Genomic DNA, 14957 nt, shown 5'->3' with positions numbered 1-14957 from the left:
TTCCTACTTCCTAAGCGCTCCCCCTGCAGCTCACAGGGCATCACTCAAATTCTGCCCTAATTTCCATAAGTCCAAATACATCTATACTGAGCTCCCCTACTCTGCAATATTTAAAAAATGTATATAAAACCATGTGAAAAATGCCCAGGCAAAAGCTGCTACTTCTCATTTAGTACCTTAACCTAATGCTGGAAGGCATTTTTTTCCAGCTACAAGGTTTCACAGGCTGCTAAAAACACAGCACATGCCAGACTTCACATACACACATCTGTACACAGCAACTGATCCCAAAACATAGCGTTCACCATTTGAAATACACACCTTGTGCCTTTGCTGTGAGAAATACCACACAGTGGCAAGTCACCTAAAATGTGTCCTCTCAAAGAAAAACATGGAGGAAATAAAGGCAGAAGTATGGAATTCCAACAGAAAGTAATTGTGCACAGGCTGCATCTTGCTTGACAGCTCCTGACCTTTCCTCCTGCACCTGTGGTAATAACCTTAGCTAGATTTGAGCAATGATTTTTCACACACTTAACTGCATTCTTATATCCTTAGTTTACCCATGGCACTGGGTAGTTTGTTTGGTGCTCCAGTCATCAGCTGATAGATGAGTTATTCCTCTGGCAGATAGTTACCCCAGCCCTTCCTGGGGCGTAGGCATATAATTCCCAGAATGGGAAGCATTACCCTGACTAAGATACTGAGACAGAAGTGTCACTGATGTTTCCTTTTTGGCAGGGCCGTGGATGTGCTTATCAAAACCAGAGTTAATTTGGTCAAGTTCTTCTAGTTCCGGTGGAGAATTACTTAATAGTACAAAAATGTAGAGCAAGCAGGAACAGGAAGGGCCAGGCAGGCGAGCACTTGAGCCACAGATTAATGCCCAAACTTTGGTGTGTGTGGGAAGTGTTGCACCTGATAAAGCAACAGATTCACAGCCTGTTCCAGCAGACAGCCATTTTCAAAACAAACTTCATGAGAAATATGGATGCTTCAGGATGAATTGGTACAGGTGGAAAATGTAATGGTGGTGCTAAATGTAGTTGTTTAAAAACTCTGCAAATGTTTCAGTAGTGTGCATAGAAACTTAGAAACATTCTTGCAGCCCAGGAAGCAAACTGTCTTCTGGGCTGAATCAAAGGGAGAGTGGGCAGTAGGTCAGGGGAGGTGACTGTCTCCTTCTACTCCAGGCTCCATCTCTGGTACTGCATCCAGCCCTGGGCCCCCCAAAACAAGAAGAATTTGGACCTGTTAGGAGGCCACAAAGGTGATCAGGTGTCTGGAACAACTCCTTTGAAGAGAAGCTGAGAGAGCTGGGGTTGTTCAGCCTGGAAAGGAGAAGGCTCCAGGGTGACCTTAGAGCACTTTCCAATACCAGAAGGGATGACAAGAGAGCTAGAGAAGGACTTTTTACAAGGGTATGGAGTGGTAGGACAACAGAGGAATGGCTTCAGCTGAAGAAAGATCAGTTTAGACTCGACATTAGTAAGAGATTCTTTACTGTGAGGGTGGTGATGCACTGGTAAAGGTTGCCCAGAGAAGCTGTGTATCCCTCATTCCTGGAAGAGTTCAAGGCCAGGCCAGATGGCACTTTGAGCAACCTGGTCCGGTGGGAGGCATCCCTGCCCATGGTGTAGGGTTTGGAACAACCCAAGCCATTCCATGACACTAAGCCATACCTGCTCCATGGCTGCAGCTGGCTCTTCCCTGACAGGCCTTCCCAGCAAGGCCAGCTGCTGCCAAAGGAGTTTCGGTACACACTGGACTCCACAGGTAGCACCTAAGGGGCAGACCCAGAGCCTGCCTGAAACCTTTTTGTAACAGTAATTCCAAGTTTCATACCTCTGCCATGAGGACAAACACTTGTTCCAACAGTATGGACTGTTGCAAGAGTCATACAGCTGTGTGCTGCTGGGAGTCGGTTTCCCGCAGTGGAGGCCGCAGACGGGGTGCCAGGCTGACATCCCAGCCCTGGAGAGGCAGCGTCCAGTCCTGTAGCCATTTTCCAGCCCGCTGGTTGTACACGGAAATGCCCAGGGCCGCTGGAGCAGGGCGGGATATTGGAGGAGGCGACTGCAAGGCTGTGAAGGTGTGAGCAGGAAAGGAACCAGCTGTAAACACAGGGTCATTTTGTAATGGTTGAGGCGTTTAGGTAACCCCGGGTGTCGGGTATCTTGCCGCTGATTTGAGGCTCGAAGATGCTCTTGGAGCCCTTCCAGAGGGTGAGGAAGGTCCTGCTCACGCCAGCGCGGCTCTTCCGGGCGGGGAGCGGAGCGCTGCAGCCCCGGGCCCGCCCTCCCCTCCTCGGGGGTGGTGCCGGCGGCGGTGCCGGCGGAGTCGGCGCGGCGGGCCGGGACCGAAGGATGCTGCTGTCGCTGCTGCCTCTCCTGCTGCTGCTGTTGCTGCCGGCGCTGGCCGAGGGGCACCGGGCGGCGGTGCTGCGGCTGGGGCTCCGGGACAGCCCCCGAGGGGAGGTGAGCCTGGCTTTCCTCTCCCTCACCCTGGATGCCAGCCTCGCCCGGGACCCGCGCTATGTCGCCCTGCTCAGGTGAGTCGCCTCTCGCCCCACTGGGCAAAGGAGAAAGGGTCTTCGGGAGGAGGGGCGGGCCGTCCTGGCAAACGCGCTGCGGAGCGAGCTGGGCGGCACGGGAGTCCCCCAGCCCTAAAAATGGGGTCGGGGAGAGGCTGCTGGATCCCGTCTGCTTGGAGTTCGCTAATTCCCTCCTCCCAGAGCAGAAGGCGGTACCTGCCGCAGGTGGGAGCCACGCCGGCCCATTGGTGCACGGGAAAGGAGCGGCTGGCATGGGGAGATGCAGGGAAAGCTCAGCTCGGGAAGAAGCATGGTAGAGGAGTAGCTTTGCCAGCAGAAAAAAAAAGGAGAAGGAAACGGAGGGAATTGCGGTTGTTTGCCCTCGAGAAATGAAGTCCTCAGGGTGTCCTTATCGCCCCACTCAAGCACCAGAAAGGAGGTTGTAGTGAGGTGTGGGTCAGTCTCCTCCAGCTAACAACTGACTGGAGGAGAGGAAACGGTCTCAAGTTGTACCAGCGGGGCTTTAGATTGGATGTTAAGAAAAATTTCTTCACTGAGAGAGTAATCATGCATTGGAACAGGCTGCGCAGGGTAGCAGATAGTGGGATCACCATCCATGAAAGTGTTCAAAAAATGTGTGGATCCTCCAGTCCTGCTTTCCCACTACCTGCACGTTTTCGTCCTCACTGAGCTGGTGAGAAAGGTGCCACCAGCGTTACTGGAAAGTGCTCAGGTCTCCAACATCTAGCCCCACCTTCACACCTTGGGGCTCAGCATGAGGCCAGTCTTGCCACCATGAGGAGAAGGAAGTATTTGGTGGCCTCTAATCTGCTGTTTATCATCACAGAGCAGATAGCACCTAACATGCCCAGTGCCCTCCAAAGCCTTGTGGTTCCCCCCAGAGAAGGCTGGCTGTCGGTGCTGCACATCCTGCATAGGGTGTGAGGTGCTGCACATCCTGCATGGAATGTGAGCAAGTCACAGACACCTTTTGTGTCTTTTGTACACCTGCTTTGATAGAGTTAACACCTGTTCCAGCAGGGACTCTTAACCTCCCTTGGGTACAAAGGCAATTGCTTTGGCTGTTGTTATGGAAGTTGGGGCTGATGATGTAAAGTCAGTTTTGTGCCCAAATTCTCAGAGGACGTTTATGTCGGTGTTGTACAAACAAAACCAAAAACATCTAGGGGAGGATGATGTTTAGGATGGAAAAAAAAAATAAGCTTGTTTTAAAGTTTTGCCTTACTTTGCCCCCAGGATTTGGCTCCCTGCCAGTGTTCCGTCAGGTATGTTCTCCCCTGCCCATTTGACCCTCTCCTGGGTCACTTGGCCATCAGTGTCCCTCTCGTACAGTGCAGAGGGCTGGGATGCAGATCCCAGTAAGCCATCAGGAATTCCTTGAGGCTCTGGGTAGCCCCAGGTCACCTACTGCAGCATGTTCCTCAAAGTGCTTGCCATGTTTACCCTCTACACAGTCTGCATAAATACAGTGGTTTTCTATTTCTTGGCATTCCCTCCTCAGCAATTCGAAGCTGCGGGCCCTGGCAACAGCCCTGTCCCCAGGTTTCCTGAGGTTTGGTGGCACTGAGACAGACTTTCTTATCTTTGATCCCAACAAGGATTCAACTTCAGAAGAAAAAATCTTCTGGGAATTTCAAGCACAGCAAGGTAAAGTGGGCATCAACTTGTTAGACTTGAAACCATTCTAGGTTTTGGAGAGTCTTGGATGCAGGCTGAGGATTCTGCAAGGGCACAGCAGCAGCACTGGGGGCCCTCCACACTCTCAGTATTGCTATCATCCATGGAGAGGAGATCTGTGGACTTTCAGCATGGTTTGTGGGAAGAGCTGTGCCAGCTGTGGGAAAATTGAGAAAGGATGCAGGGGAACTTGTATCCTCCCTGGCATCTGCTGAGACTCTACCCTTGCTGCCCTCTGCTCCCTGCAGCAATCTTGGGAGCTCCCTCACTGTCTGGGAGGTGGTCAAGTTCAGCTCAGAAGATGTGGCTTCATTATGAAAATTAAGGAACAGATGGAAGAAATAACCTGAGGAGAATAGTGTTCAGTCTCTCCCAAAGCCAGAGAGCTTGGCTGGGGGTGCAGCCTTGCCCTCCTGCTGCTTTGACAGGGCAAGTGCAAACCTGATGGACCTCTGTCAACTGCTTGAGCTTGGTATTTTCTCTTTGAACTTAGCAAAAGTGTCAAGAGGTGCTTCAGATGAAAAAAAATCCTGTATATTCCTGTGGCACATAGCACAATTGTGCAATCCTACATTACTGTATGACCAGTGATGCTCAGTTTTGAAGTCAAGTGGTACTTTTCCCTTCATAGCACTTTGCTAAGTAGACACTTCCTGTGACTCTGGCTCGTGCCTTCTTCTCTGGTTATGGCTTGTTCCTGTTTTGTGTGCCAAGAAAAAGCATAAGCTTTGAAGGAAACATGTCCTATGACTCCTGCCAGTGAGCCGTGTGGGGAAGTCAGCACTTTGCCCTGCATGAGATGGCCAGTGCAGGAAGCATTGCTCTGTTCCTGTCCCCAGCAAGGTGGGTCATGATTCCTGCCACACCACTGCATGCCAGGTTGGCTTATCTGCTCCTCAAGCATCGCAGCCTATGCTTCGTCAGCTCACTGGAACAAGGGTTTGCTGACTGTGGAGGTGAGGAGTTAATTCCTATCAACCTTCTTCTGCCCTACAGAGGCTTGTGGCTCAAGGCCTGCATTTGCTGCTGTTGAGAAGGTGCTGCTGACCCAATGGCCCAGCCAGGAGAAGCTGATTCTTGCCGAACAGAACCGGAAAAAGCACAAAAACATCACCATTACAAGTAAGACTTAAACAGGGGGATGCAACTCTCTGCCCCACAGTAAAAGGGCCGTAGGCTATTAGGAGCAGAAACCACTGAAAAAGAAATATTTCACCCACTTTGAAAAATATTCAGAGAACTCTTTTTCTGTTGTTTGCCATCCCATATTAATAGTATTCAGCTGCAGGGATTGGGAGGTTCTCAAAGCTTGCAAGATGTTGTGTAGTGAGGCCTGACCTCTTCTGTCTGGCATCAGGCTAAATAAATACAGTAAAGGCAATAAAGATTGTTGCTTGGCAAAAGCTCAACTAGCAAGCTGTAACCTTGAGATAAACACCCCTCCTTTCTCCTCTGTGCAGAAAACACACTGGATATTCTCTATAGCTTTGCTAACTGCTCAGGGTTTCACCTGATCTTTGGACTCAATGCCTTGCTGCGGAAAGGTGGCTTGCAGTGGGACAGCTCAAATGCCCAGGCACTGCTGGACTACTGTGCTTCCCAGAGGTACAACATCTCCTGGGAACTTGGGAATGGTAAGTGCTTGTTGGCCAGACCAGCTGTCACCTAGAAAAGTACCACCAGACGGTATGGGCTAGTAACTTTGGATATTTTGGATGACGGCATATAAAGGCAAGGTGATGTTTTATTAAGAGGCATTACGGTCTTAATTTGCAGAGGGATTTTAGAAGAAGACAAAATGAATGAGCAAATTGAGATTATTTTGCTGCTCCTACCAGGGCTTTGAGATGAGGTGAATGATGCCCCACGAGATGCAGGATGTCACCTATGGCTGGGACAGAGTCCTGGAGAGTAGCACACTGTATCCCCCAAGCTTTTGGTTTCATGCTCACCTTCAAATATGTCACCCACTCTATGCCAGATCAGATGAAGCCTTAGGGAACTGGTGCTTCCCATGTGGATGGAAATGCCCTATTTTGTGCCCCAGAAATAGAGTGGGGTGTTGATGTGCATGTGTCTTCCCCAGAGCCCAACAGCTTCAGGAAGAAATCTGGCATCCACATTGATGGCTTCCAGCTGGGGCAAGATTTTATTCACTTACGCCAACTGCTGAATAACTATGCCCTCTATCAGCATGCCAAGCTCTACGGCCCCGATGTTGGGCAGCCCCGAAAGCACACGCAGAGACTGCTGAGAAGGTAGGGGTGTGAGGTTCCAGCAGCACTTCTGGGTTGGGGCAAGTGTGGAGAACTGTGGCTTGTCTGTCCCTATATGCAGGAGGCATGAAGAGGCTTTAAGGCAGGGGTTGAACAATTTTTTTTATCTTGACAGACGACAATTATAATCTTACCTGCATGCTTGAGTTCAAGGCCTGAATACTCAGCCAGGTAAAACTCAGCTGCTGGAAGTACATCAGTGGTCCACGTATTTTCCCATTGAGTACCGGCTCTAGGGTTGTGCTAACAACAGCTTTTCGCCAGAAAAACACCCACATGTTATACAAGGGTCAATTCATCCTCTCAGCAACCAGCTGAGGAAGCCAGGCTGCCCAAAGCCTGCTTAAAAGCCACAGGAAGCCTGGCCCCCAAGCATTCACCATCAGTGCTGCCAGCTGTGGGGAGAGGGGAGGGCTGTGCATGGCGTTGCACTAGTGGGAGGGCCATGACTGGACTGCTAACCCCCTGTCCTCCACCATTCCCTCTGGTTGCAGCTTCCTGAAATCGGGAGGGAAGGTGATCGACTCTGTCACATGGCACCAGTAAGTACCACTTGGATACCACTGTCACTCTACTGCCTCATTTTCTTTAAAAAATGCCAATTTGAACAGAATTATCAATCTCAACAGAAAAGAGGGGGGTGAAATGCCCCCTTTCGACAGTTTCTCAGGGGTCTCTCCACAAATTTCTGTGTTCAGAATGAGAGATTAATTGAGGGAGCACATTACAGAAATGCTGAAGCCTCCAAAGGGTCTACTTGGTGCAGAGACCCAAAAGCAGCGGTGGGGGTTAGTCACGGGGAATGCAACATGTGCAAGGTGATAATTTTGTTTGCTCTATTTATGTCTAGTTGATATAAAGAAAAAGCTCTGTAGGTCTGGCTGACCTTTGTCCATGGAGAATTGCCAGCAGTTCCTCCTGCTCCCTTGAGTTTGTTCTCTGAGTCACTTCAGGCTCTGTGTAGGTAACTCACCCTTAGATCCCACATGCAGTGCAAACAGCACTGGCACCTGGCCCTTTGCTCCTGTGCAGTGACTTTGATTGGTAGGTTTAAAGTGCTCATGGGGACAGTAGGGTAAACTGGCCCCAGGGCCATGAACTTAATATGTTTGAAAATCATTTCCGTGTGAAGGCAGTTTTCTTTCCAGAGTCAAAAGCAGGACATGACATGCAGCAGTCAGACAATAATGAGAAAAAATGTACATACTTATTTTATATATATATATATGTATACATACATCAATTATCTATGTATTTTGAGCTGCTAGAAAGGCATGATCTTGTCCTTTCCCCTTCCTGGGCTGTTGTTTACTCATTTAGGATTATCAGGTTTTAGCTTCCTCTTGTGGCTGGAAGGCCTCAGCTGTTTTTGGTCGGACTGAGTGATAGCAGGATGAAATGCAAAAACCACCATTCCAATTTATTTGGACAAACAAGACTTAAAAGGTCTTCTGCTCATGGTGAAGGGCAACCTTCACACCATAGGAATGCCCACATTTCAGCTCCCTCCAAGTGGCCAAAATATTCCAGCAGATGGACAGATGCTGTGAGCTGATATTTTTAATATATAACTTGATGGAGTAAAGCAAGTAATCACATAGGAGTGTCAGACTCCTCAACAAGAGAAGATTACAGAAGCTGGCTCTTGGTGATGTTTTCCTTATTCTTAACAAATAGATGCAAACAAACCTATTACTTCTGCTGGTGGAAATTTCTGTGATATCCTGACTCCACTGAGGTAAAATTATATCTTAAAGTCCCTTAAATACAAGTGACAGACCTATACATTTGGAAAACAAAAAATTAAAAAGCACTGGACAGAAAAATCATGCTGTGGATAAATGTACCAATCAACTGAATACTTTCAGTGGTGTTTTGTACCACTGGTGGTATTGCTCCCTAATTTTGTCTACGTTTTTTCCCCCATTTTCAGTTACTATGTGAATGGACAGAGTGCAACAAGGGGGGATTTCTTGAGCCCTGAGGTGCTGGACACCTTCGCCACAGCCATATATGAAGTTCTGGAGGTACCTTGTCCTGTTCAACCATTCCCATGTTCAGTTTCCAGCAGGTTAACAGAGAATCCAAAAATAAAGCACTATTTCTTACTAACAATAGACAGGGATACTCAAAGCTTGAGTTCTGCTGACATTGTATATTAAAAAAAATAAAATTAAAATTAATTATACTAACAATAAATGAGCTCCAACAGTTTGCTATGTAGTAAACATTGTGCCAGGTGCATCACACACCTATAACATTCTCATTTATTGATATAATAATTACTCAGGGATGCAATTTATGATTATCCTCTCCCTCCAATGTTTTTTTTTTTTTTAAAGATCCTGACAGCATTATAAGTTAGAATATAGCACTACTCAGCACAAGAAGAATTATGGGACCTGGATTTTAGTGATGTTTGCCCTGTTTTACATGGGCAGCAAGTTTGGGTTTTTTTCTGGGGGGGATGTAAATCTACTTCTAGTCCTTTTGACCCAAATTTCTGTGACATCCCATCTCAGAGTGTTATCCCTTAAATGAAAACATCCTAAGTAAGCCTTTGGCTAAAATACAACATTTTGTTTATTTCAGTAGTCAAAAAATTAACCGTTGTCTCTCTTCTTTCTGAATGCCACACTGGCCAGATTGTTGGTCAGACTGTGCCGGACAAGAAGGTATGGCTGGGAGAGACGAGCTCTGCCTATGGAGGAGGAGCTCCCAGATTGTCTAACACTTATGTTGCTGGCTTTATGTGAGTACTGTGTCCCAGGTGTGAGGAAATTATGTATTTTGGCAGCTGAATGGGGCTGCCCCACAGGAGGAATGTGGCTTCCTCAGGCTTCCTGGGGAGTGTGGGCAGCTTTTTTCCATCCTATAAGACACAATGACTTTTTATCAGGGCCTGGTGGGCCAGCAAGTCAAAGTCTGATAATGACAGGCAACCTTGTTTCTGGTGTGATTATTTCTCTCAGCCTTCAGACCTTTGGCCAGTTCAGGAGAATCTGCTGCCACTCCTTGTTTCCACCCCCTATAAACAGGGGAATGGAGCAACTGTTCCCATCAACTTGGACTTCAAGAGGTGGACTAAAATTATTTTTTAATGTAATCAATGCAAGACTTGAAATTAGTTGTGTGTTTTTAAGGAAGTCAGCATTACTCACTAAGTTTTGCTTTCCTGCTACCCAAGCTGGTTTGAGAGGGGCAACAGAGTACTGTTGAGGTCAGCACTTTCATCTGCATGATATTTGCCTCATTTTTTGGCAGGTGGTTGGACAAACTCGGGCTTTCAGCCAGGCAGGGGATTGATGTGGTAATGAGACAGGTTTTCTTCGGGGCAGGGACCTATCACCTGGTGGATGCCAACTTTGAGCCTTTGCCGGTATGTAAATAACACCCCCTGAATGCACCTCTGCACAGGCAATGCTGGGTGTGGAGGGACAAGTCAGCTATTTTAACAATACCTTTTTTTGCTTGGATGGACACAGGTATCCTTGCACCTAAAGTTATCTCATGTTTCACTACAGGTTAATATATTATTACACATATATGTATGCACACAAGATATTTACTCCAGCTGCAGGGGTGCAGCCAGTCTTCAGCACAGCAGAAACTGATTTTTGGGACATGATGCTCTGGTTTGTACATAGAAGCTCCTGGATCTCACAAGGTGTTTCTGGATGGCCTGTTTTTTTGGTTTGATTACTCCTCAGCTGAGTGATGAGTAGTTTATAAACAGAAGTGAAAAGAGATATTAAAATCAATTTCATTCCATGTGAAAACCAGTCCACCCTGAAGTCAACACTCAAGTGTTATAGGTCATGAGCATATTCATCCTACAGTGGTGGCTGATGGATAATTAAATTGAAATATTTAGTATAGTTTGATTTATTAGGAAATAACACTTTGCTGTGATGAAACTTCATTATATGAACTATACATTGTTCTTGCACATACGGCACATTTCTTTGTACTACAGCACTTAGACTGGGGTGAGAGGACAGCATCTTCCTTTTTAGCTTTCCTCTCATTTCTCTGCTTCCAAATTGTGATTTTCATTGGTGGTCATAGAGCCAGCCTAAAAGAAAACCCAGCATACAGGGGTTTTCCATTTTACTTGCTCAGCTGCTTCCTATGCCAGAGGCTGCATCATCAGGCTTGTGACTTTGGGCTTTTCATTCCCTCATTTAAAATAGATTTAAGTTGGACTGAAACTGTGTGCCTTTTTCCTCACCTACTGGCAGTACAGATGCTAACCAAGCCAATAATGCTTCAGAGGCAGGGAAATCCAAACCCAGGTGCATCAGCTGTAGTTAGCACAGAAATGAGGAAGCACATCACTGTCAGAAGGCTGCATTTCCTTGCAGAGGGATTCAGCACAAAGGCTGATAGTAAAAGTAATTTCCTGGTCTTGTGGTGAGTCAGAGGAGAAATGCAACAGTTTTCCTCCTAAGAAAACCTCAAAGACCAACAGATGAGCTGGAAGAAGCTCTCTGAAAACCAGAAAAGACCTGGAAAAAATGAGTCTGCACTGGGCATCGTCCTGCTCTGAGGTATCATCTGGAGTGTCAGAGGATAAACTTGTGACTTGGATTTAGAAATCAATCCCGATACCTGTTCAAAAGTACAATGTTAATGAAAGGGGTTAAAGTTTAGGAGCTTCTTCCTCGTGTTGCACCTGTGCCTTAGGTACAAGCTTTCCTGCAGGAAGAGCGCTCACACCCCTACATTCAGTACTGAGGTTCTCCGTACCCTGCAGAAGGGCATTTCAAAAGCACATCTCTCCCTGACAGAGCTCTGAGAGCTGTGTATGAAGGGGAAAATGTGCCTAAGGTACATTCTAAAAACAGCTGCTCGCAGGCAGGGCTTCCTTTTTATCTGTGGTGTTTGTGTGAATGTAAGTAGATGTGAGAAGCTTGGTAAAGCAAAAAATTATGGGGAATACCTCTTAAAATGAGCTTCAAAATGAAGGTTAGATTAAGCACTGTGTGGAGCACCTGGCACGTACACAAATGTTTCCATGTGTTTTTTTGTCTCCCAGGACTACTGGCTTTCACTGCTCTACAAGAAGCTGGTGGGTACCAAGGTGCTGCAGGTCGGCCTGGCAGGAGCCAACAAGAGGAAGCTCCGTGTCTACCTCCACTGCACAAGCAGCCTCAAGTAAGACTCCAGAAAGGGCGAAATATCCTGGAAACTGAGCCTGTGGCCACCCCCGGGCCAACAAATGCCATTTGGGACAGTGCAAGGTCACACATTATTCTAATCCCCACCATCACCTTCTCTTGCCTTGCAGCCCAAAGTACAGAGAAGGGGATGTGACACTGTTTGCCTTAAACCTCTACAATGTCACCCAACATTTGAAGCTACCAGATTACCTATCGAGCAAGCATGTGGATCAGTACCTCTTACTGCCTCATGGCAAAGAGAATATTCTTTCCAGGTAAGTTGCAATTCCTCCAGTGCCTGCAGAAAAGACTGTGAGTAGGCTTAGATGGTCTTTAAAACCTCACCTTATTCAATTTGCATGGGGGTAAAAGAAGTTACCATTCATTCATCTGGGTTTTTTTCAGTAAGATCTGGCTTCTGTTAAATCAGATTTCCTAAACTCAGGCTGTTGAAAGCTTGCAAAGTTATAAGGACATTTACTTGATGTGAATTTGGAAGTTTATCCTAGCATGTGTCAGTGTTCTGGACAGCTGCTAAAGTCCTGTTTTGTTTTGTTTTTTGGGGTTTTTTTGCACAAACACAAGTATATTGCTTTCCCAAGTGCTAGGTCCTGATTTACAGCAACGTGTTCAGCCTTTGTGTGTGGGTGGGATCTTTTTGTTGTCATTGTTAATGCATCCACAGGGAAAAGATCTGCTCTCTGGGCAAAAAAGAATATTAATATTTTTCAGGAGAAAAAGCAATTTAAATTTGTACTTTTCAAAGCCTATTTAGCTGTTGACCTCACTGGAAGAGAAAGAAACATACTTTTAAATGTGCTTGTGCTACCAGTCTGAAGGAGTCCTTGTAGTGGGAGTGCTGCAGATGTCTGTGTGTGTACACACACATTCAAGGGAAGTTTGGTTTGGCTTTGGGCTGAGTTAATGTTTACACTCAGGCCCAGAGCAGTTTGTACTCGATGGCAAACAGAGCACAGCTGCCCAAACAGTCTCTCTGTCCCTCTCCAGGTCTATTGAGCTGAACAGCCGTGTGCTACGGATGCTGGATGATGAAACACTGCCAGAGCTTATGGAAAAGCCCCTTGGTCCTGGCAGACTTCTTGGCCTTCCAGCCTTCTCCTATGGCTTTTATGTTATCAAAAACGCCAAAGCTATTGCTTGCATTTAAGCGGTCAACACACACACTCAGGATAAATGTAAAGCACTAGGCTAGTAGGAAATTTTTTTTTTTGCTCTTGATCCAACCTGTCACTGTGCTTGAGCATGGAACTCTTCTCCACACCACACAGGGAGCTTCTCACACTACTTGGGGCTCTGCCAGCCCAGGCACTGCAACCTCCCCTCACCCTCTAGTTTCTGCAAGCACAGCTCCTAAAGCAGTTTCTTCAAAAGCTTGCCTTCAGAAAGGATGAGCAGAGTTTTTATTTGAGCTGTACAGCTGTGGCCTCACACTATGTGGGGGTTGTGGTTGCTGAGGGTATCTTGAGGTCGAAGGTCTGGACACACAAAGCAAACCAAAGTCAGGGTGCTTGCAGGGGCAAAGGCCTTGCAGAGAAACCAGATCCTCTATTAGATTTGGGGAAACAACACACATTTTTCTTAAGCTAGGATTGTTCAGTCACAAGATGGAGCTGTGGTTCTGTGCTTTCCAAAGGCGAGTTGTTGACAAAGGAAATGCAAGCTGTTCCTGTAGGGTGGTCAGCCTCTGCCATCACACCCTTCTTCCCTGAATGGAAAGGAGAGGAGCCCACCAGGCCCTGGCAATAACCCTCTGTGCTCAAGGGGCTGCAAAGTGAGTGCTCATGACCTCAACCTGCACCACTCTGCAGTTAGTTCAGCTGGAAAGTTCCTGAACCTATGCACAGGTAAAGCTCTCAAGCTCTCTCTGCTTTACACTCCCTAATGCACTCAGGTCTCTTCTGTCTTGGGGAAATGGTATAGGAGAGAGGCTGAGGAAACCACTCACCCCTCAACTACCAGAGAGACATCATGCTATAGAGCATCCTGGGGACAGAAGTGCCCAGTCAGGATGACATCCTTCCTACTGGGAAAACAGTGATTTTGGAAAGAAATCTGTGTTGGTGGTGGCTTTTCCCCCCAGCTGTGCCTTCCCCATGCACACCCTGTTACAGCTGGCTGTGCCGGCAATAGCTCCCTGTGGCACACAGGTTGCTGATCCCCAGGGCAACAAAAGGCCTAGAACAGTAGCTGTGGCCTTCTGCATCTATTTATTTAGTTCTACTTTTCTTGAAGGTATGTAACCCACACCACTCTCAATGTCTTATATTTATGAGCACAGCAGGGAAGAACCCCACACTACTGTACCTCCCTTTTTAAGCTTTAAAAAGATGCTACCAGCTACAGGGCAGGGAACCTTTTTTAATGAGATTATTTTCAAAACTGATGTACTTTTGTAGCTGTGATGAAAACCATGAAAACCTGCACACTAAAAAGGTTATACTTCAGTTCAGTGTGTCAAAGGAGTATGTGCATCCATGGAGCAGATGCATTCTGTTAAGGGTTATGTATCAGGGGATAACATAGATCAGAAACGAGGAAGGCTGAGTTTGTTTGCATGTCTAAGTTCCATAACACAAGTAAAGAGAGTGTAAGATGGAAAGTCTTACATACAGTCAACACAAAGTTAATAATATATTATTATTATAAAAATGTAAGTTGCAACTAAAACATCAAATTTATTCTTTGCCTGGTAGCTTCTTTTTAGAACTTTGATAAAAATTTTGTTTATTCCAATGCTTGTGAGTTTTGTATTTGAAGATTTTAATTAAAGTGATTTATACCAACTTTTGGCAATCTTCGTTCTTTTTTTAAGACTCCTTTTTGACATGCTGATACCAGGACACTCCCTACTTTTCTTTTGGTCATAACTACCCGTGCTTCTTTTTATTATCAACAAGAGTACCCAAGTACACAAAAATGAAAGAAATCCTACACAGGTTGTTGTGTTTCAATTGTGTTTGCCCACCAGTTCAGAGGCCCTCCACCCACTGTGACTCAGATGTGACACAAGTGCTGGTGACTGGCACACAGGAACTACCAGGAGGGGCCCCGGGGATGTTTGCCCATGCAAATGACAGCTGCTGTCAACCATGTCTCCTCTCTGAGCCCTCTTCTTGATGGTGGGGTGGGGAGGTTTGATTTACAGCTCAGTAACCACCTTTCTCTTTACAAAGTGTTGCACATCAAGCTAATAGCTACTCTTAGCTCTATACAAACACAGCAAGAGGGACCCAAGTGCAGGGAACAGGAAAGATGCTGGATCCCAGC

The 14957-nt window shown here is 46.6% G+C and overlaps 1 protein-coding gene across 1 annotated transcript; it reads left to right on the top strand.

The window, feature by feature from the left end:
• The first annotated feature begins 2033 nt into the window (after positions 1 to 2033).
• HPSE (heparanase) lies at positions 2034 to 14467 on the top strand. The gene is made up of 12 exons (XM_041480316.1): positions 2034 to 2551; positions 4056 to 4201; positions 5228 to 5353; positions 5692 to 5865; positions 6318 to 6489; positions 7002 to 7049; positions 8441 to 8534; positions 9153 to 9259; positions 9772 to 9886; positions 11546 to 11664; positions 11798 to 11944; positions 12678 to 14467. The coding sequence occupies exons 1-12, from the start codon at positions 2202 to 2204 to the stop codon at positions 12835 to 12837; spliced, it is 1758 nt and encodes a 585-aa protein (XP_041336250.1). The 5' UTR covers positions 2034 to 2201; the 3' UTR covers positions 12838 to 14467.
• The last annotated feature ends 490 nt before the right edge of the window (positions 14468 to 14957 follow it).

Source organism: Pyrgilauda ruficollis, unplaced genomic scaffold, assembly GCF_017590135.1.
Source record: "Pyrgilauda ruficollis isolate IOZ18807 unplaced genomic scaffold, ASM1759013v1 scaffold114, whole genome shotgun sequence".
NCBI lineage: Eukaryota > Metazoa > Chordata > Aves > Passeriformes > Passeridae > Pyrgilauda > Pyrgilauda ruficollis.
Note: the sequence above shows the minus strand (reverse complement) of the source record. Positions and strands in the feature narration are given on the sequence as shown.

Bases quoted from the DNA above. Each gene is read 5' to 3' on its own strand.
- HPSE (XM_041480316.1), top strand. From the start codon at position 2,202: ATGCTCTTGGAGCCCTTCCAGAGGGTGAGGAAGGTCCTGCTCACGCCA. The intron at 9,260-9,771 runs GTGAGTACTGTG...ATTTTTTGGCAG, and splicing joins ACTTATGTTGCTGGCTTTAT to GTGGTTGGACAAACTCGGGC. The intron at 9,887-11,545 runs GTATGTAAATAA...TTTGTCTCCCAG, and splicing joins CCAACTTTGAGCCTTTGCCG to GACTACTGGCTTTCACTGCT.